Source organism: Typopeltis vanoorti, chromosome 12 (assembly GCF_054136105.1).
Source record: "Typopeltis vanoorti isolate ZY-2024b chromosome 12, IOZ_Tvanoo_1.0, whole genome shotgun sequence".
Taxonomy (NCBI): domain Eukaryota; kingdom Metazoa; phylum Arthropoda; class Arachnida; order Uropygi; family Thelyphonidae; genus Typopeltis; species Typopeltis vanoorti.
In genome coordinates, this window is record NC_143560.1 from 50,591,302 (window position 1) to 50,615,041 (window position 23,740).

Sequence of the window (23,740 nt, forward strand, 5' to 3'; positions counted from 1 at the left end):
CTGACAAATATATTCCACATTTTGTTTGTCCATCTCAACAGCAGTTTTAGTAAAAAGAATTACATTTAAAAAAAATGTAAAAAGTAAAAAAAAAAAAAAAAAAAGTAAAAAAAAAATGATCTTTAGTTGGACATGAACATTATAAGACTTTCCGATTGAAGGTGAATTGACAGGTCTTATAGAGCGGTGACAGGGTTTCCCCAAGTGAAGTTTATCCCCACTCCCCAAGAAACTAGACAAACCATCCAGAGGTTCATGCAAAGTAATATGGAGAAAGAGTCCAACACTCTAATCTTCTTATGAAGATTAGAGTCTTGGACCAAATTGATTCAACATGGTAAAAAGGCTACTTACTATCAACTGGAGTGTTCTTTGTACTACAATCATATTGTAAGTATCTATCTAGAACATGCTTAGGCAAAGAGCTGCTATAGCACTTACTAAATTAAACTGAAGGAAAGTATTTTTCTGCTAGAAAATCTTCAGAGAATATTCTTCCTAATTAATAACTTCCATTTGGATTCCAAAGCAACGTGTGGGACTTACAAGTAAAGATACAAAAGTTGCATAGAACTGGAAGAGTTCTCTTTTTCATCATACTCCATCTTTTTGACTCCTAGCAGAAAGTTTCACAATGCCACCATCTCGCATTTTACACTGCTTGACTGCTCCCAAATAAGTGCAACTATGTCCAGAAGTCATGCCAATATCGCTGACAGCGATATTGGCATGACTCTTATGGGTTATATTGTTACAACTTTACTATGGCCAAACAGGCAGGACACTAATATTAGGATATCCGAACACAAAGACTACACCCAGTTTCACCAATGCAGCCACTCAGGACTTGCAGACCATGTTCTGGACACCCCGCTGGAAGAAAGCCACTTTACTACACCGCAGTAAATATAAATACGAAAGATTGGTCACAGAATCAGCTCCAAAAAACTTTCTAAACCTCAACAAATTTGGGTGCATGAGACTGCCCTAAATTTGGGAAGCTTGCATCATGAGAACATCAGCCAAGACAACCCAATTTAGCTCTCAAGGGCACCTTTAGGACTCTAGAAACAATGTTAGTTACTCTCTTTGGCCTCATTTGTTCGTTGTTAGTGTCTGTGTGCACATATCATAGTTTTATGTTTCCATGAAGTATTGATTTAAGTTTTCTTTTAATTAATATTTAGTATACACTGCAATTTCCTGAAATAATTTAATAGACAAAGACTATACAGGTGATCCCAATTTATGAGAGTTAGTATACTGCATATGAGACTGAAGATAAGATGTGCTCAATATTTTCATCTCTTTCTTATTGCATAATTCTGTATGGTAAAGAATGCACTTGTAAGAATTAATGCATAAATAATTTAAGACCTCAAGACTAAAATCGTTCCACAGTCAGTACACCACTGATATATTAAATATAGCAGAGGGATGAAGGAACAAAAAGTTAGACACATCCAAGTTACTCATACTCCAAGTACTGTATACCTAAAAATTACACTTGGAATAACAGCAGTGATGATATAGTTCTTTGGCCAGAACCTTTTGGTAGTTTATTATCACAAATGAGTATTATAGTAGGAGTTGATTCTTATATGCCAAAAAACAATTTTAGACATTATAAAATATACCTGTAATTATGTTATTTCAAATACATAAATTTAATAAAGGAGTATTTCTTTCAAAATTTTCTGGGTCAAAAGTAAACAATTTGCAAATGAATTTGAAAAAAAAAAAAAAAAAAAAACTGCAAAATTCCTTAATTTTTGAAAAAAAAAAAAAAAAAAGTGAATATATTAACTGCTATCTCGTAAAATGATGCAAAACAGCACTGTCTGGAATTGCTTGCATCCAGGAACCTTCATTTAAGTTACATTGAGCCCAGAATATTCACTTACTTCAGTTTATCTATGGGAATGTTGGAGTATTTCCAAAATGCAGATTTTGTTTAAAACATGCTATCATTTATGGAAATGTTTTTAACGAATGGCAACACATGTGGAGTTATGGAAAAACATTATTATTATTATTATTATTATTGCATGGCACCTTCGGCCTGATTGGCAGAGTAGTTAGCGTATCAACTCTCCAGCAAAAAGGCTGCTGTTTCGAATCCTACAAGAGGTTTGGATGTTTGTGACTGTCATCCTAATTCTTTGTGGAAAGGGCATCTGCAACCCTATCACTTCATATAGCAGAAGGCTTCACTCCAAAAAACCCAATGAGGTATATAGGGGTGATCCTACAGTGTCAAATGATGACACATGAGAATGACTAATTAACATGGGCATCTCTGATTTCTAAGACCCATCATGGGAGACCCACTACCAACACTATCTATTGCGCCTCTCCTTGAAACCATTAACAGAAAGCACTCAATTGATTCAGACAACCTATTCCATTCATTCACCACTCTAGAAGCAAAAATTCTATTCCTCATGCCTTTGCTCTACACTCTTACACAACTTCCAGGGATGAACTCTTGTTCTGTCCACTCTGGCCAAGTGATGAAACCTTTCCTGCATCAATCCTATAAAAGCCTTTTAATGACATAAATGTTCCTATCATATCCTCTCTTTTTCACTTATCAACTAACTTTGGCAATGTACAAACCTAAATCTACCCTCACAGGAAGTGAGGATAGATTTAGGTTAGGATCTTTAGGTCTGGATCCTCTCCACCACTTCCTCATCCAAAAAAAACCCCCGTGACCAAACCTGAGCATAGTAATCCAGATGTGGTCATATCAAGGCTTTATTATGAAGAATGATAACTCCCTATCTGCTTGTGTGTTCTTCAATAACCAAGTAATCCTGTGAGCTATTTTTTTTTTAGTTTTCCTGACTTTGCACTTTCACATTCAGTGAACAAGGCTCTTTCTAGACATTTATGGAAATGTCTAGAAAGAGCTTAAGTGCAGTCCATTAGTATTGTACAAATCTTTCCATCCATCAAACTCAGGTCATAGGTCCACAAATTCTACATTACTCCTTCTGCACAAACCTGCACATTGATTCATTAGCTATCATCGCCCTTCTCCTCAGTTTGCCTCTACCATAGCATGGCAGCAGACTCACAATCTTCACTTTCTCCAATAATTCTTTCACATCATCCATTGCATAATACTTGTCATCTCTTAGGTCATTAGTTCCAGTAAAACAATTACTAATATTATTAATTTTCATACCAAGGAAACAATATTTTGTGGCACCTTCTGTTATTGTTTAATCACCATTCTGCAATCTTGTGCTCACGATGCCTATAATACTTGGGCAAAAATTCTACATTACGTGAATGTTTGAATTACGTGAAGTAAGTTTTTATGTGAATTTTCCTCCATTTTTATAATTCTTTTCACCCCAATTACTGAAGGCCTGAAGTGGCTTAAAGTTCCATGTTTGGGCTTATGGGTTTCCAGACTGCATAAAAAAATTAAATATAAAAATATAAAAATTTTAAAAGAAAAAGAAAAAAAATTCTTAGCCCATCCCACAGTACAAATGTACTATAAGTGTTTTACATAACCATTCCTGGATGGGAGTCACATAAAAAAATTATAATGCTAGGTTGGTTGCCTGTATAGATGACAGTTATACAGGTATCTAACTAACAGGCTACGAGTTCAAATATCAGAGGTATGGATATCTAGGAAAATGTTTAGCTGATAAATAATTTCCAAAACCACAACTGCTTACCAGAGGGCTGGAAAAAAAAAAAAAAGTGCCATGTTGTGTCTCAAGAGCAGGAGAACTAGATTAGTAACAAGAAGAGGCTAAAGATGAGATAATGTACTGTAAGGTTTGCAAATGTTTAAGTGAGATTTATATAAAAGTTATTTAAAAAAAACAAGAACTATTCTTACCTTTTCTCTTCTTCCATTTTCTAGAGTATTATTTAAGTTTTCCTCTTCTGCAAAGAAATTTTCGTCAACCTAAAAGAAAAATAAATGGAATACTTCAGAGTTACAACCATAATTGTTAAGCAGCTTACTTCAGGAATTCTCTTAAGAATTCATGGCTAGATAACCAGGAGATAACCTGTAAGGAACAGAAAACTGACTGAGGTTTCTGATCCAATTTCTATTCATCACCTTCCCATGATATATCCTAACCATTTGGACACTAAACAAACCAGTATGGGTTGATAGATGACCAAAATGTATTCTATATTTGCTCAAATTTATACGGATTAATATAACAATCAAGTTATGACAACTGTGTCATTACCCAATTATGCTTCAGAAAGAATCAGGATAATATAAAAATTAGCTGTTAATACAAGAAGCTTCAAAGGAACAGAGAGGAGTTAGCTATTAACACAAGAGGCTTCAAAGGACTGGAGAGAGGAGTCAGCAGAAGAATTACTTACGTAAACATAACTGATATTGAAACTAAGAAAACTAAACCACCAAGCTCCTTTTATATGTTTTTTGTACAAACATTAACAGAAAACCAATATACAACATAAACCTGTGAAAAATTCACATGGTGCAAATATACACACAAAGCAAATATACACATTAGACTATTGAATTAGGAAGTAATAACTACCTAGTTTTTAGCAGGATAAAAGATAATATCTTGAAAATAAAAAATATTACTAAATTTTCAAAAAGAATCAGTCTCATTACTAGTAGACAAACTACAGACTCAAATACACAAGCATTGCTGGTAAGTGAAAATAAGAGCATCGCAAAAAAACTAGAAATTATACATGAAGTTCCAATAGCTAAGCTGTGCAAAAATAGCTAAACAAAAGTCAATTTTGAAATATATATATATATATATATATATATATCAACCACCCTACATATAAGAGAACACCTATAATACACTTGTGTTATATGTAAGCAAATGATCAAGAAGAAAGGATATTTCCTTACCATTAGCCTGTAGTCTTTGCAGAAAAAGGTATGGGAACGCAAACTTAAAGAACACAGGTAAGACGGAATGAAATCAGAAGGTAAGAGCTGGTTCTATGAGTCTGAAGCTGAAGCACGTGTGGACATTGACCAACAGCTGCTCATGATTTTTATATATTCAGAAGAAGGCAGAGGTAATGGCCAGTTACGTGAAGCAGTTGCATATGAAAATACCTATATATATATATATATATATAACCCATTAATCCACCAGGCACTGGACTATGAAGAACACATAAAAGACAAAACAGAAAAAGAATCTAAGAAAGTGATTAGAGAGAATTTGTATGACAGGGAGATCTCATTTATTAAGCAGTACTCTCTTCTGGAAAGCATCAATCATTCTTATGAAGTTTTTGGTGCTATCACTCCCAAAGTCAGAAGAGTATTCTTAGTTTGGACATACTTGGAATTTATATAGTTAGAAATTGTACAGAGGAGCAGTGTCATGAATGGTAGAGGACAAAGGGCGTTTTGAAACAGCAGATCATGGACATAATGTGTATGCACCAGGAAAGGACAGAGATGTTAAGTTAGTCTATATAAAAAACAATCCTGATCAAAGAGGTTTAATATTATCAAAAAGGGAAATGAAATCTTATAAGAAATCACACAAAACTGTCATTTGGTAACAGCAAAAGTCACTAGAATATCCTCACTCTGCTGAAGAATGGTCAATAGATCACTGTTTAAGACAAAGAATGTGAAGCTTGAATCATATTAGTGCTATTGCATGGGATAGGCAAATGAAGAGGAATGGAGCATGCTGTCATCAGCACAATAAAATAGAATAATGATCTCTGAGCAGATCATTAATGCACAGGAGGAAAAGTGCCTGCTTCTATACCTAGGTATCCAAAGGTTCTGAAGGATAAAAAAGGAATGAAGGTTTAGACCCATTATGACTAATTTTTTAGGCTAATAATCACAATAATGATTATAAATAGAGGGATAATCAACAAAAGGAAGATATAAAGGTGATATAATAGCAAATGAAGATAGATATTCTTGAATAATTGGAATCATTATTTTGAAAAAATTAATAAAAGAAGAAATTACAGAATAATACCAAAAAAAATATAAAAAAAACAAGAAAAAGAAAAAACAAAACGCTGAAAATGGAATACCTAAAGCTGATGAAGTAAGGAGGAGACTCATTTTAAGTGGATAAAAATGTAAACCAAAAAATAACCTCTGATAATGAATAAAATTGTAGAAAGAACCAAATTTCCATAACAGTGTTCTATTTCTTCCTAACATGGATTTTAGGCCAGGTGTCCTGTTCTGGTCTCATGCCATCTCTTTCTTGGTCTTGCGATTCTTCTTTTTCCACTTATTTTATATCTTATTATAATATTTTTGGTAGTCTGCTCTTGTCCATTCAATTTAAATGTTCTATCCATTTTTGTTTATACTGTCTTATGTAGTAATTAATTGGTTTTATATTCAGGGATTATAAAATTTCTTCATTTGTTTTATGGTCCCACTCGACATATCCAGCTGTTTTTCTGAGAAATTTAATTGCTGCTGTTTGAATTCATTTTTCATCTTTCCTTTTTATGGTCCATGTTTTGCTTCCTTATAGTAGAGTTGGTTTTGACAAGACATTATATAGTCTGATTCTAGTGTGTTTTTAAACTAGGGTTGGCTTGAATATATTAATTATTATGCCATTCCATAACAGTTAATGTAGTTAAGGTTTAACTGGAATTGTTACATAGGAAATAATATCCACACCAATGGAAAACATTAAATATTCTACATAAATCCATTTAATATAATTTCACATAAGAAATATACAAAGGAATAGCATATAAATGTTTGTAACACAAAAATGACTCGAACCTATATGATGAAACCATGAACTGCTGGTTTAGGATTAGCTAGAAAATGAAGGGGAGGTAGAGAATGCGAATTATCCACGGCCAACTTCCTCTTTCACCATGAAAAGTTTCTAGAAACTAGAAGGTCTTGGTCAAGAGTCATTAGACTTTTCTCAAGAGGATTAAGCTTACAGATATTTCAGCTGAAGATACTCAAAGTTAGACTGCTAGTTGACATTTCATAATCCCCACTGTATAATTCCACTGAACTCAGTGTAGTCTTCAGTCTACTTTGTAGTTTAGTATATAACCTTTTCTGAATGGAACATTCATAAACTTAGTCACTTCCCAAGTGAGTACTGCATGATCACTGTCACCAATTGGAGGCAGAATAGTTGTCTTTAACTGAAACACCCTCTGACACTATAATCCAATCTAGTGTTAAACGGTGTTTCAGTTAAAGACATAACTATTCTGCCTCTGGTTGTTGACAGTGATCATGAAGTACTCACTTGGGAGGTGACTGGTGACTAAATTTATCAATGTTCCATTCAGAAAAGGTTATATGCTAACTACAAAGCAGGATTTATTTATTTATTGTATGGCTTGTACACATGGTTAAAAGACAATAAGATATAATACACATGAATATAGATAAGATACGCATATATGATATAAAAAAAAAAAAAAACGTCTACATTCAGGCAAATACAAATATGAAATTTATGACAAGCATCAGACAGAAGATTAGTCATATTTTAACACTTAGGTTTTTAATCCAGTTGATCATCTCTGGGGATAGGTCAAAAATATCCTGTCAGCTCTCACATTCCTGTACTATATGGTGAATGGTTTGGGCCTCGGCTCCACAGGGACAGTGGGGATTTGGTATCTTACCCCACTTTGAAAGTGCATCTCCACATACATCATGGCCTGTACGAATCCTGTTAGCCGTCCTCCATATATTCTTGGACAGGTCAAATCCAGATGGTTTTTGGAAGATGTTTATGTGATTACTAACTTCAGATGATACTGTTCAGGACCACAGTACATCCCACCTACTCACCATATTGTCATTCTGGCTAAGAAGATTTTGGGCGGTTTTTATGGTAGGTCTTCTGGATTTTAGTCTATTAGATAATGCATCTGGAATAAATTCGTGTATTGGGTTATTCAAAATTCTTTTATATTCACGAAGCAAGGCTTCCTGTTGTCGCAGTTCCGAAGGAGCAATATGGCTCCAAGTGGAGAGCCATTGTAAGGGTGTACTCCTAATGCAACCTGTTATTAACCGCAGAGTTGAGTTGAGTTAAGTATCTAGTTTATTACCATGTCAATAAACTAGTCTAGTTTTGTAATTAAAATAAAAAGCCGTAACAATTAAGGATTCTTATCCATTTAATAGTTACTAGTTTATTGACATGGTAACTATTGAGCCATAATAAATTTAGTTTAATCCTTTATCCAAGTGTGAGCAAACAAAGTTTGCACCTGAAAATATCTTCAGGACTGGGGTAAGGTAGTACAACACCGGGCTGTTTTGCATTATGGGAGATACTGAGATAGGAGTGATGTTAGCTTGCTCCACCTATGCTGCAAGTTGCCCGGTGTTGTACTACCTTATCCCATCCTGAAGATATTTTCAGGCGCAAACTTTGTTTGCTCACACTTGGATAAAGGATTAAACTAAATTTATTATAGTCTAACCAAGTGGAAAATAAACTTCCAACTATTGAGCCAGACAGGAGCACCATACTCTGCTGCAGTATGACCCTCACTGCAGTGCACCGCAGAGTTGTGGCACTTGAGTACCACAAAGCTTCTGAACTAAGTTATTTCTGGTGCGAACTTTAGCAGTGATATTAATCATATGCAGAAAAGCAGGAAATTATGACCAACTGAAGACTATACTGAGTTCAGTGGAATGGGATCGGTTGCTGGATGGGACAAACACTGTCAATGTTTGTCCCATTCTGTCACATGCTACTTGAGGAAGTTGTCCTGCAACAGCTCAATAAATTCAGTCTCATTGTTCTCATGAGATTTTACTGCTACCCATTCAATATTTGGATAATTAAAGTCTCCCATTATGATTACTCTTTTCATGCCCAATGTGAATGCCTATAATCTGAGGTCCCAACGTATTGTCTAAGGCAAGAAACTCGACTCCTTTGTTTCTGATACTCCTAGCATTTGTATAGAGACATAAAAAGCTACCTGCATGTTCTTTTGCAGTCTGCATGACAGTTGGACAAGTTCCAGATCTCTTGTTGTTGCAGAACATTCATTACAGGTTTATTATTATTAATATTTTAGTGTTGTAATTGCTTTAACTGATAACCAATTCAGATTCCCCTCTCAGATCCTTAGCATCTTCAAGATAGCAATAAAAATAGAATTCAGAGGGAATAGGTAGTAATAAGTGTACAGGTAATTAAAAAGGACAGGAAAACAGGGTATAAAGATTATAATAATTTACAGTTTAAAAAAAAAAAAGCTATTTATGTGCAATAATTAATTCCATTTCCTGTTAACTAAAATCAATATTCATTAATGTATAGACTTTGATAGATGATATATTAAGAGTATGTAGGAAAAGTAAATATTTCAATAGAGTTGAAGATGTTAATCACATATAATCTGTTATTTTCAAATAAGTTCACGCGTGAAAACAGTCAATTTAAATGAAGAATACGGGATAAATGCAACTATCTGATAACTGATAGTCAAAACCATAAGCTAGAAGTGTGACCTGAATTATTCATTTGAAACATGTCAGGAATGAGAATATTTGGAGATCAAGATATAATCATTAATATTTAAATCTGGATAGTGTAATAAAGTCTCTGAACTTACCTTGAAGAGGCATTCATATTTAAAATTGCTTCTGTGAATTAGCTAAGCCTCATTCCAAAAAATTCTGCAGTGATCTCATGCCTACTTATCTCATACTTACTTCAGTATTCATGTGTTTAATAGAACTTCCAGCAAAATATTTAAACAAAAAAAAAAACATTTCAAAGTTCATATTTAAAACTGCTATGAATTTGGCAAGTATCACTTCAAAGAATTCCACGTTCAGTCACAACATTACCTGAGACTACACTTCAGTACGGTGCTCTATTCTCATCTCCCACTATTTCAGTATCCATTTTGCAAAACTACTGTACTCTACAGAACTTTTCAAAAAAAATAACTTCAAATAAATTGTCAGTCAAACTGAGCATTATGCCTGATCAGTATGAATAGTTTGTAATAATCATCTATATTTATGGAAGCTTGGTAATCAGGTCAAATTTGGTGATAAATTTTATAAAGCTGGTTTTAATATACCTTATTTTCCATAAAAGCTCCACTAGCATCAAAGGTTCCAACACGGTCAGCATTAGCATTATCTTCTGTACTCCATTCAGGCAGCTGATCTCCTTTATAGAAAATATTAAGTATATCAATAACAAAATAATATATTAATTTTATATTTTATAAATTTTATTTTTTTTTATAAAAAATAAAGTGAAAAGAAATTATTTTTTTCCTTCATCATGCATATCAAGGATTTAGGACTAGTATGGCCTGTTCCAGCCTTAGAAGTCATTGTTGAATCGTTTAAGAGGACGTCCCGGTTTTCTTTTTCCTAATGGCTTGTACTTTAAGGCTTTTTATTATTATTATTGTTCCGGGCAACTCCAAGGAGTCGACAGACTCATTGAGGGAGGCCCTAACATCATGTCAAGAACAACTATTCGACATTGACACAGTATCTATCATACCTTGCCTTGAACTCATTCACGGTCTAGCATCCACAACAGACTCTGGAAGCTTATTCCACTCATTCACCACTCTCCAAGTAAAACACCTAGCTCTAACACTCATCAATCACACTCTTGTCCAGCTTCCATGCATGGCCCCTAGTCCTCCCACCACCAGTCACATTTTCAAAAATATCTTCTGGATCAATCTTATAGAAACCATTCAGTAATTTGAATGTCTCAATCATATCACCCCTCCTTCGCCTATCGTCCAATCTCTGCAACCCACAAATCTTCAACCTATTCTCATAAGGTTCATACCACAGACCTGCTATCATCTTGGTCACTCGTCTCTGGATCCTCTCTACTTCCTCCCCATCACGAAGAAACCCTGGTGCCCATAACTGGGCACAGTAGTCCAGATGCGGTCTTATCAAGGCTCGATACAGAGGAACAACAACTTGTTTGTCTCTGCATGTTAAAGTATTTTTCAGAAGCCAAGTGATTTGATGAGCTGATTTAGTCACTTTTGCAATGTGCTCCCTAAACTTCAATTCCCTATCCACCAACACTCCCAAATCCCTGGCTTCAACAATCTCCTGGAGTACAGTTCCACCAATGCGATATACTGCTGCTATTCTTTTCACCCAAAAGTGCATAACCTTACACTTTGCCACATTAAATTGACATCCATTTTTCCTAGCCCAGTCCACCAAACTATCCAAATCATCCTCTAAAATTTTGACATACTGTGCACTCACAATTGCTCTACCCAACTTTGCATCATCAGCAAACAAGTGAACACTTCCTCTCAAATCCTTTCCTATATGATTGATGAACAAATTGAAAAGCAGTGGTCCAAGAACAGAGCCATGTGGCACACCACTAGTCACAAGCCGTCTTTTAGACTCCACTCCTGAATAAACCACTCTCTGGTATCTCTCCTTCAACCACCCTCCTATCCATCTCACCAACCCTATATCTATCCCCATCTGCTCCAGTTTACTGATTAGGGTTCCATGTGATATCCTGTCAAAGGATTGGCAAGGTCCAGTAGTATCAATGTAAGCCCATTACCCTTATCCAGTTCAGCCGTCACTGTGTTATAAAATGTGAGCAAGTTACTGAGGCACAATCTACCCTTCACAAAACCGTGTTGTCCCCAATACAATATTCCATTTTCATCAATCCAATCCTGTATTTTTTTCTTGACTAATTTCTCTAAGACCTTGACAATGATTCCTGATATGCTAATCGGTCGGTAATTTACAACAGCAGTCTTGGAACCACCTTTATGCAGTGGAACTATTTTCCCCTCTTTCCACCCTCGTGGGACTAACCCAGACCTGAGACTCAAATTAAACAAAATGGTCAAGGGTACTGACAATTCTTTAACTGCTCCTCATACGACACGAGCTGGTATACCATCCAATCCCACGGATGTATTGACATTGAGGTTATGCAATAGACTACTCACCTCCACTTCATTCACCACAATTCCCATATAATCTACTGGTTTATTTGTTTCTGCAATGTCACCACCTGGTTGATATATACTTGCGAAGTGCTCACTCAGTAACTCAACTATATCAACTGATTCAGTTACCTCCCTACCATCGGCTTTCTTTAAAATCATTCTGCCATATACATTTTTCCTTTTACTTGCTACATATCTAAAAAACTGTTTAGGATTCTCTTTAGCTTGCATGGCCAATGTTCTTTCGTAATCCTTTTTTGCTTTTCTTACCACACTCGTGGTAAGAAAAGCAAAAAAGGATTACTTCTGGCCTGCGCTTTATACCGTTCATGTGCCTGCCGGTCACCTTTCTCCTTAAATTCCCCCCATAGTTGTTTCTTTTTTTGCAGCTCAAGCTTAATGGTGTTATTCATCCATTTAACCCCTACTTGATTTATTATTCGGACTCTAGGTATACAGTCAGCCATTGCTTCATGCAAACACTTCTTAACTGCCTCCCATGCACTATCAACTTCTAGTCCTTGCAGTTGTACATGCCATGGCACTGAACCAATCAAGCTCCTAAGCTTGTCATACTTACCAGCCCGATAATTCCACATGTACCCTGTCTTAATTGAAAATTCCACACCTTTAGCCACCTCCCAAGTCAAGACCCTATGATCACTCTCACCAATTGGTGGCAATGTGGTCATATTTGTTACAGCCAAATCCTCAGATGTAATTACTAGGTCAAGCACTCTCTGACCCCTAGTATTTTCCATTACATGCTGTCACAAATAGTTATCCCTTAATAACCACATAAAATCCAATTTCTTCCTCCCATGTGTCCTCTCTTCACTCTAATCAACGCGACCGTAGTTGAAATCTCTCATAATAATCACCCTCCTTCCACTCATTTCTTCTATTTGCTTGTGCATACTGTCACCACCATCTTTTCCATCACCTGGTCTATAGCAGCACCTAATTGTATATTTAGTTCTGCTAGCCACAATCTCACACCAAATGGCCTCAAATGTGCTCTTTTCTCTATCCTGCAATTCAACTTCTATTCTCCTTGGCTGTAGCTCATCAGCTATCATCAACAATACTCCTCCTCCCCCATTTTATTCTCCCTGTCATTCCTGAACACACTATATCCATCACATTCAATCCCACTAGCTATATCATCTACAGTCAGCCATGATTCATTAATACCAATAACCTGTGGTCTGGAAGTGCCAACCATGGCCAAAAACTCTTCCTTCTTGTTCCTAATACTCCTAGTATTAGTGTACATGAATTTAAAACCCCTCATTAGCCCCAACCCTACCTTGACGCCTTATATTAACTATCCCAATCTGATTTGTTGTCCTTATTCGCTCGGGCATATTATATTCATTCATACATTCAACTGCCTCCCTACGGACTGTATATTTACCCTCCCCCCCTTAATAAATCTAGTTTCCCTGAATTTGCACATCCATTACATTCAGCAACACTTTCACAAGAGTCCTTACACCGTAACCATTCAAATGCAAGCCATCCATCTTATATAGATCCTTTCGGCCATCGAGCTAACTCCACACCACTCGTCATACATAACCCACGCATAAAGTCATTCGCAATTATGGCCCTCCTTTTAAACATTTCACTGTCATACCGCAGCAAAAGACTAATCATTCTAAATCTCTCACTCTTTTCTTTTGCTACCTCAAATAATTCATTCACGTCTTCTATCATTTCCATTTTATCTCCTTTCAAATCATTCGTACTTGCCATAACAATCATTTCTTTCACCCTTTCCTTTTGCTGTCTAATAGACTCAGTTGCATCCTTTATGGTCGCACCAGGTTGGTATGATTTTGTCAAATCCTCTACTAACACACCTCGTACTAACGAGTCTCCATGCAGCACTCTATCCATTTTGTTCATGTTCACATTCACTCTATTCATTTTGTTCATGTTCACATCCATACGTCTATTTTTCCTGTCATACTTTTTATTATTGGCTGGTTCAATTAGTCGACTTTTGCTCATCTTTCCGTTTTCATTCTTTGAATGTGTTCCATCCATTTATGTTTATATTATTTAATTTTTTCTATTACTGGTTCTTGGTTTAATTCTTTCATAATTTCTTTGTTTCTTTTGTGATCAAATAGGGTATACTTCGCAGTTTTTTTCATAAACTTCATTTCTGCTGTTATTAATCTTTGTCTTTTTGTTTCATTGTCCAGATTTTGCTTCCATACATTAACCTTTTGATATATAAATTATTTTTAAAGTTGGAACAGATAAAACTACTATTTATTTAATTCATATGATTTATTTCATTAATTTTTACCTTATTATAAAGAATATTAATAATTTTGCAAGGCATGATACTTTTCGAAGCACTTAGGTAAATGTAACGGTATCAAACATTTTTTACATTGCCACGTAGTCTCACTTCTTACATTATGCTTGGCACATACATGGCATCTCTTGCTGGATGTTGCTTTTTATCAGTAGGGGTATATGTTCAGGGAAATATGCCCAATATTTTAGTTCTTGCTGGATCTTGTCCTTTAAAGGACATAGTTTTTGATTTTTCTGTTGATATTATCATACCATAATCTTTGGCTATCTCTTTTAGATCTAAAATGGCTTTCTGTAAGTTATCTTCAGAATTTGTAATTATTTGGTTGTCGGCAAAAAGGAAGATGTTTAAGTTCACTGTAGGAGAAAGTTTAATTCCTTGATGTATATTTTTATTCCATTTTATTATTATTTCATTTAAGTAAATATTAAAAAGAGTCGCTGAGAGGGGACATCCCCGTCAGACCCCTTGGTTTATCTCTCTTTCTCGTATATGATAGCTCGTGATTATTCTTATTTGTATTTGATTATTTTGATATATACTTGTGATAGTTTTTAGGATATTATTTGGTATTTGTCTTTCTTTTAATATGTTAAATAATATGTTTCTTTTAACTTTGTCAAATGCTTTTTCAAAAGTCAATAAATGCAATGTGTTTTTAAATTGTATTCTCTTCTCTATTATTAATTTTAGGCAAAAGGCTGGGTCGATTCATGATCATCCTTTTCTAAATCCATTCTGTTCTTCTAAAGTTTTCAGAATATTTCATTAGTTTGCTATTTAAGATTCTGCTATATATTTTGTAACAGGAATTTAGTATACTGATACCTCTATATTTTTAGGGTCATCTCTATTACCTTTTTTAAAGATAGGAATCACAATTGCTTTTTTCCATTCTATTGGGGGGATACCAGTTGAATAAATTTTATTCAAAAATAATAAGTCTTTCTTTGAATCTTGTTCCTGCATATTTGTATAGTTCTGAACCTAGCTTATCTTCTCCAGGTGATTTTCCGTTTCTCGTTTCTTTCAGGCTGATTTCTAATTCTTCTTTAGTGATTTCTAATTCTTCTTTAGTTATTTCTGTTTCATTTTTGCAAATTGTTTGCCAGTTATCTTTTTTAAAATATTTGTCTGTCCACAATTCTGTGTAGTAATTTAGAAATTCTTCTAATTTCAATTCAGTGTTTAATTTTATGTTTTCTTTGGTATCTGCATTTAAGTGTTTCAAAATCTTATATACATTGGGTCTTATTTTATATAAATCATGTTCTAAATTAGAAACAAATTTGTTCCATGATTCTCTATGTCTTTTATGGACTTCTCTTTTAGCTATGGCTCTTATTCTTTTATATTCAATTTCATCTTCTAATCTTTTACTGCTGAACCATTTGTGATAGGCTTCTTTCTTCTTTTTAATTATTTCCTTGATTGTATCATCCCAGATCTTCAGTTTTTTCCTTTTATTGAATTTTTTGGTTTTTCCTAAGCTTTCATTTCCTGCTGCATTTAGTATCATTTTTATATTAAGCCTTCTATTTCTATTTCTTCATTTTGTTTTATTTTATCTAGATATTGGTTAATTCTTTGTTCATATAGCTATTGTATATTTGTGTCATTCAATAGTCTAGTTTTATAAATAATGGTTTTAAATTTTTTTTCTGTTTTTGTTACTTGTAGCCATTTAGGTGATAATCTTAATTTTATTTTAACGAGGAAGTGGTCACTGCTTACTTCACATCCTCTGTGAACTCTAACATCTAACGAAAACTTTGATGTCTTTTCATTTAAGATAAAATAATCGAATATTGATTTCCATCCTCTTGCTGCTCAAGTATATTTATGTATGTCTTTATGTTTATAGAAGGAATTCATTATTTTTAGGTTATTATAATCTACAAAGTCAATTAATTTTTTACCATTCCTGTTTAGAGTATATTCTCCATGTATTCCTATATTATTAATTTTCATGCTTCCAATTATTGCATTTAAGTCTCCTGCTAAACTTACATCATCATTTTTTTCCTTGAAATGCTTATTTTTTGCAAACTGCTTTAACATGCAGATATAGAGAGCAAAATTAATCCTGTATTGTTCAACAAGTACAAATAAAACATTATTCAACATTATAAATAGTGCGACTTCTGTCGAGATTTGTGTTACACTGTTTTTTCTGTAATACAAGGCATCCTTCAGTGGTTGTTTTTGGAGTTAGCTGTCTCTACGTAGTGCATTTTTGGTTATCGAGAAGGCGGGGTCGAAATTAGATGCATAGCAGTGGAAAAGAAGAAGAAGATTACATAAGTTTTCATTATTTAGATATTTAGTATACTTAAATATGTTATACGATGATAGACAATGTTATACTTCTAAATAAATCCACTACAAGATTCACTGACTAAACTGAATAACTGTTGTAATAGATATGGTATGAAGGTCAGCAATAAAAAGACAAAGACAATGAAATTAGGCAGAATCATTGAAAATGTCAACTGTATTGTGAATTGAGAACCTGTGGAACAAGTAAAACATTTCAGCTAATTAGGCACACGATTTTTAGTGAAGATGGCAAATTAAATATAGAAATAGACAACAAAGTCAACAAAGCTGGTATGGTAGGAAGTCGATTGAATAAATTCATATGGAATAAGAGAGAAATTAGTCAAAACACTAAATTAGCTGTATACAAGACAGTGTTCAAACAAGTTTTAACTTATGGATCTGAGAGCTGGGTCAGAAGTAAAATAATTGACCAAAGACTAGAGACAGCAGATATGAGAGTCCTGAGGAAGATTAGAGGCATGAACAGATGGCATCAATGGCAATATCATATGAAAAACGAGGATATTAGGAAAGAACTTGACATTGTCAGCATCCAGGAATGCGTTAGCAGAGCTAATCTCAGGTGGTATGGTCACTTAAACAGAAGGGGCGAGGAAAGATTAGCAAAACAAGTATACTCTACCAGGTTGGCAGGAAAACGACCCAGAGGAAGATCAAGATATAGGTGGATTGATAAGGTACAAAGTGCCTTAGACGATAGAAATATAAGATCCGATAATGTTGGAGTCTTGACAAGTAACAGACTGATTTGGAGGAAAACTGTAAATAGGAAGTTAGTAATGATGTAAATTTTTCGTGTAGTACTATCATATCCTGTACACCCCTTGAGGGTACATGGCAGGAATTTGATGATGATATTTTGTAATCCAATTTCATATTTTCCAATTTATCTTCTCCAATTTATCAATAGTAATATAATTATAGAATGTGAGCAAGTTGCTAAAACATTCTTCCCTTAGTAAACCAATGCTGTTCATTGCGGATTAGAGATTCTGTTAGATAGGGCTAAAACAGCCTCTCCTACTACCTGTAAAGGAATCATGAGTGTTATTTTTTATATATATATACACACACACACAACCAACACACAAGCCTTTTCAATTACAAACCATTAGGGAAAAGAAAACCAGGACATTCTCTAAAGAGATTGAATGATGACTTCTTAGGGCTGAACATGCCAATCTAGGACTAAACCCTTGAAAAGGATGATGATGATTATGATACACACACATACACACACACTAGGGGGCTCTCCCCCCCCCGGCACCTACGGCACCCCCTTATTAAACTTAACCTTATTAAAGGTTAAGTAATGCGTCATCTGTAATATATGTCTATAATGCGAGTATATTACAGACATATATTACAGATATTACCTTTATATAAACATATATTACCCATTCAACACTTCTGCACATGTAAACAGGAGTTGAATCCATTCAGATAATAGGGTAATCAGTCCATATTGTGGAATGAGTTGTTTATTATTACATGTCGGAAAATTAACTTCCCTTTTATGATCATTGTAGATAACTATGTTGCTTGTATAACAGTTGGAAAATTTTACCTATAAAGCATGTGATTTCGTGTGTTGGTGACCAATTCATACGTCCTTCATTTCCTTCTCCCTTCAGCATAAATCGACTATTCTTGGCAAGAAGCCAAGCAGAGATCTACAAACCATGGCTGTACTATATCCTTTTTCATTCATTTCTGTTTGTGATGTATGAACCTTTTACGAAACTTTTTAGAACATTCCCCGCTCTCGCTTAAACATGATAAATCATCTGTGTGCGGTCCGTGTAACATGTATTTAATAACTTTCGCTAGTCAAAATCACGAAATGAAAATAAGTGTCAGTAATGAATACTGACTTTGATTTGATTTGACAATCAAACTCACTGTTATAATGGTCGACAATGAGTTTGATTGTTGTAATCCTTAAGCGAAAGTTGATATATACATGTTACACGGACCGCACACAGATGATTCATCATGTTTAAGCGAAAAGGGAATGTTCTAAAAAGTTTCATACATCAAACAGAAACGAATGAAAAAGGATACCTGCATTACAGACGTATACTCAACACTCAGGGTATCCCCTGTGTGTTGAGTCTTCAAAAAGGAAGTTCCGCCCCGTGGCGCACCCAACCCCCCCGAATTCCAGACTGGTAGGCCTGTTCTTCTGGAATTCCGATGACTCAAATTTTGATAACTCAAAAGGGGGGGGGGGTACACCACCTGGTGCCTATGGTGCCCAATCCCCTGAGTTCCGGACTGGTAGGATGGTTCTCCTTGAATTCTGATGACTCGAATTTTGAAGATTAGACACTCAGGGTAGCCTCTGAGTGCCGAGTCTTCAAAAGGGGGTCTCCCTCTGGCACTCAACCCCCCCTCGAGTTCCGGACTGGTAGGCTGGTTCTCCTTGAATTCTGGTGACTCGAAAGGGGGGGGGGGGGGTCCACCCTTTCAAGTTTTTGTGAAGTGCAAAACCACTTGGCTAACTGCACGGACTTCATTAGAGTAAATTTGCAGACTAAAAGAACTAGTGAAAGCTTGCCGTAGAAAATTTTAATACAGTTCACTACCTAACAATGCATGAGTTGTCTTTTAGAACAGAAATATAAAATATACATTAAAAATAAGTATAAACAAGAATGCTATTTTCATTCCACTAGTAAGGGTTTTAGGTTGTATGTTATATTTACCCGTAGAATCCAATTCATCATCCCAAAATGTTTCCGATTTTCGATTAGGCTGGTGAGAAATAACTTTATTAGATCCATTTAACTTAAAGTCTTCATTGTTCAAATTATTTTTTTCATGTATATCTCTTCCTCTATCTTCGTGGTTTCTCCAATTTCCCTTTCCTCCTGCAATAAAATAATATTAAATAAAAAAAGCTAAAAAAACAACTGACATAAAAGTAATTTTACGGTGCCCACATATAGTAGAAATAAGAAATAAAAGACAGTGATGTACTTATACAGAAAGTTCAAAAGCCTACAAATATAAGTAAAGAAAGATGTCAATGTTTTATTTGTGTTCAGATATAGTTATCAGTACTGAGATGTTAGGTAGATTTATCCAGGTCATTAATTAGCAAAGTAACATTAAGGAGCAACAAATGTTTCATGGATGGGTGGCTAAGGACATTTTTCCATTTTCTTTATTAAATTTTTTTATACACAACCCAGAAACCCTGCTCTAGAGACCAAACATGGAATTTTATCAATCCACTGGAATTTGTACTGAACATGCAGAGGTATGGTAGACTGCTGAAGAGGAACATTGTCTTGCCTACCATGCTGCCTTGTTGGCTACAGAAGATAGCTCATGTTAGAGATTTTGGAAGAGTTTTGCCTAGGCAAACAATAGCTGCAATCAGACTGCATCATAAATTACCATCCTACAGAGAACTCGTGATGAGACTGCAGACATCTATGTCAGAAGATCCCACAAGAGCAGAAAACATCCCCATGCCTCCTGCTCAATTGCCATTATCTCAAGAGAGGAGTAGGGCCCGTGCAATTCCATCTCTTCTTCAATTATGTCTTATAAAATCTCAGGTTTGGGCTCCTCTCTCTCTCTCATGACTGGAGGAAGACCAAGTATGTGGTTGCATGGGTAACTATCAAAGCCAGGAGATGGGGTTCCCTCTGTGTAGGTGGTATGTTTGTGAGTTGTCAACTCTCACTACATGCCTCCTTTTCTTTTCTGTTCTTCCCCCATTTATTGGGTCACATCATTGGTGCACCCAGGGAGGGACCCTGCTCCCCCCCTGGGTGTGCCAATGTTTGATTTCAGCCACTCCTCAGAAAATGTACTCACAGAAATGATTATGCAATGTTAAATGAAGTTTTACAGGTTTCAAAACCAAATGGGATGGTAATGATATTATGCAAGGGTAACTATGAGTTCCAGGCAATGTTGAAAAGGGGCATACATGAATGCCAGAAGTATCAGAAATAAAAGGAGTTTGGGGCATTGATCAGCTCAGCCTGGCAAAAATTATAGGCATTGGTGTGATTGGCTGAGAGAAAATGATGTAGCTACAGGGATAGATAAATTGTATTGTATTTTCAGGGAAGATAGAGGGATTAGGACAGGAGGTAGGTACTGCTGATGACAGCTAAAGAATTTCAACCAACAAAAGTAAAAGTTACAGAAGATATTAAATCTATGGGTATGGTTCATTTGGAGTTATCTAGTGCAAGATACAGGCCAATAAGACAAAATATATTGTTGCTGCTGTTACAGAACAGGGGAAACCAAAGGATAATGTGGATATCATGCTTGTGCAGATTAACATGAATGCAGGTGGAGCAATTATTATGGGGGGGGGGCATCGACAGTGAAAACAGACTGGAAGGAAAAGAGCAGGCATGGCAAGATGGAGTTGAATTTATACAGTAGCTAAGGGATAATTATCAGAAAGAGTATGTCATGGAAGGGACCAGAGTTTAAACTACCCGATCTGGTAATAACATCTGAAGATATATTCATAACCAAAGTAGCTGCTTTGCCTCTATTTGAGGAGAGTGACCATGCAGTCTTGTTCTGGGAAGTTGCTAAATATGTAGAATTTTCTGTCAAGAAAGGGATTATGTTGGACTATAAAGCTGGTAATTATGACACTTATGAGGCATCTTGGAACAATGCCATAATGGCTTGGGAGGCTACAAGGAAAGATTGACAGTAGTGCATGGGGAAGGAGGGGTCAGAGATAGTTTGAGAGAAGCAGTAGCAAACTGTGTACCTAAGGTCAGGAGGATAAACCAAGTGGGGATTAAATGATGAGTAGCGATACAAAGCAAGAGGTGCATAAAAAGAACTCTTTAAAGGAAATATAAAAAAAAAGCAGTGATCAGCATACTCATGAGTGGTAAAAAGTGCAGACAAGAAGGGTAATAATTAGCATGGAAAAAAAGGCCAAATGAGATTATGAGAAAATTACCTAAGCAGGCCAAAGAAAATCCACACATTTTTTTTTTCATTGCATAGCAAGTAAGAATAATTATGGAAGGACGACTTTAATCGATGCTGATGGTAGGAGGATGAGAAGAAGAAGAAATAATCGAGTCACTGGGTGATCACTTTGTAAAGATTAGTGAAGATTTTGCAGCTGCTGGTGTGACAGAAACTGGTATCAGAATTGAGGCAGATGAACAAGAAGAGTTCAGCATATGGAAAACTTTCAACATAGATACAGTAGTGGGACTGAATGGCATGTCATCTTGTGTACTATGCAAAAGTGCAAGAGAACTGGCATGGCATGCCTCTGATGAAGGTGTTGAACCTAAGTCTCAGCTCTGGAAAGGTATCAATGAAGTGGAAATAGTGCGGGATAGTTCCATTACATAAAGGTGGCTCCAAGATAAAGGCAGCAAATTATAGACTAATTAATATCTCAGGAGTGATGGTTAAAGCAGGAGTCAACAAACTTTTTCTGAGAAAGGCCAGACAGTACATATTTCCATTTTTTTCAAATATTTCAAGTTTCATGGACCAATCAAAGATATCATGTACTTATATACAAGACATAAAACTTTTTCTTAACAAAATTTTGGGGAATTATAATTATACTCTCTATTGGCTTAAAATACAGATTTTGGGGAAATCAATGAGACATGGAATTCTTTTTCATGAGACATATTCATGCTTGGGTAGCTTAAGGATGAAAGTCAAATAACTGGGAGGAGACCCCCATATTGATTTTCTGGAATGCATAACACTGACTGGGGCTTCTGACCTAATGTCCAATCCCCACCAGGTGATGTGCCTTTTTGGTAGTTATCTATGGGGTACTGAACAAACGAGAATGGCTAGCAATTTGGGACATAGCTGACCAAAATTATACTCTCTATTGGCTTAAACTACAAATGCATATGATGGTACAAAATGGTGATATTTCATGCCAGTTGGAGCATTGCCCAGTTAAGCAAGGACCCTGCTATTTGCATCAGGGAACCAGGGTGAACAGTAAAAAGTCAGCTACTGGAACAAGCCTCAACTCAACATCCAGAAGAAGAATAAACCCAACATCAGAAGAACTGAAAATAGGAACCATCAATAAAGGAGTATTAGAAAGGAAATCAAACTTGCAAAAGAACTGGAAAAGTATCATGTGGGCATAATTAGCATTACTGAGACAAAGAAGACAAAAACAGGTGAGATCTTACTAAATAAGTACAGGATGTTATTTTCAGACAATAGTGATTAAGGAAAGGAAGGAGTAGTGATAGCATTCAACACCAGATATGAAGATAAACTTCTTGATTGGAAGGCAGTTTCAAGCAGTTATCTGGGCACACTTCAACATAGGGAATTGGACAATAAAACTTAGCTGTGCCTATGGTCCCACAAAAGGTTCTTCTAAGGAAGAAATGGGAGAATTTTTTTGAGTCATTACAACTGGCAGCTGACAAAGAAAATGGAAAAAGTGATCCTTGTTGGAGATCTGAACAGCAGAGGAGGAGAATCCCACAAGGCAGATAGGAACATTTTGGGAAAATTCAAGAAAAGGACAAAACTAATAATAATAATGGTAAGTATTTAGTGGACTACCACTCAGGACATGGATTAGTAATTACTAACACCATGTTTCAATATAACAATGTACACAAAGTTCACATGAAGAAAAGGCAAAAGAAATAAGAAAACCACATTGACAGTGATATGCTAGTTGAGGATAAGAGTGAACACAGGATTTGAAATTGGAAGTGACCATTACTTAGTATTAAGCAGGAAAAAAATGGATATCACACTGAAAAGAATAGTATGTAAAAAAAAAAGTTATAAAAAAAATTAGAATTGAGTAGCTTTTACAGGTAAACTGTAGACTCAACTATACAAACATTATTGAAGGAAAAGATGAAACAGATTGAAAACAAGAACCAAACTTTTGAGTTTCAGTAGCAAACTTGGAAGAAGATACTGATTCAGCTAGGAAGGTATGTTGCAAAGTTATCTGCAAGGATAGAAAATAAGAACACCATGGTGGACACAAGAAGTTAAAGAAGCAGTCGAGGAAAAGAAGAAAGCAAACTTAAAGTTCCCAGCAAATAAGTTGGCAAATTCTCTAAA

General features: G+C 35.4%; 1 protein-coding gene across 4 annotated transcripts in view; it reads right to left on the bottom strand.

Annotated features, from left to right (window-relative positions):
• LOC150100781 (GRB10-interacting GYF protein 2-like) overlaps positions 1–23,740 on the bottom strand; it is a 525,021-nt gene that overhangs the window by 363,480 nt on the left and 137,801 nt on the right. For all 4 annotated transcript variants that reach the window (XM_090401532.1, XM_090401529.1, XM_090401530.1 and 1 more), the window contains exons 8-10: positions 19,363–19,527; positions 10,084–10,175; positions 3,869–3,937 (exon numbers count right to left, since the gene is read on the bottom strand). In XM_090401532.1, the coding sequence (XP_090257658.1) occupies positions 3,869–3,937; positions 10,084–10,175; positions 19,363–19,527 (326 nt within the window). The remainder of the gene's footprint in view (positions 1–3,868; positions 3,938–10,083; positions 10,176–19,362; positions 19,528–23,740) is intronic.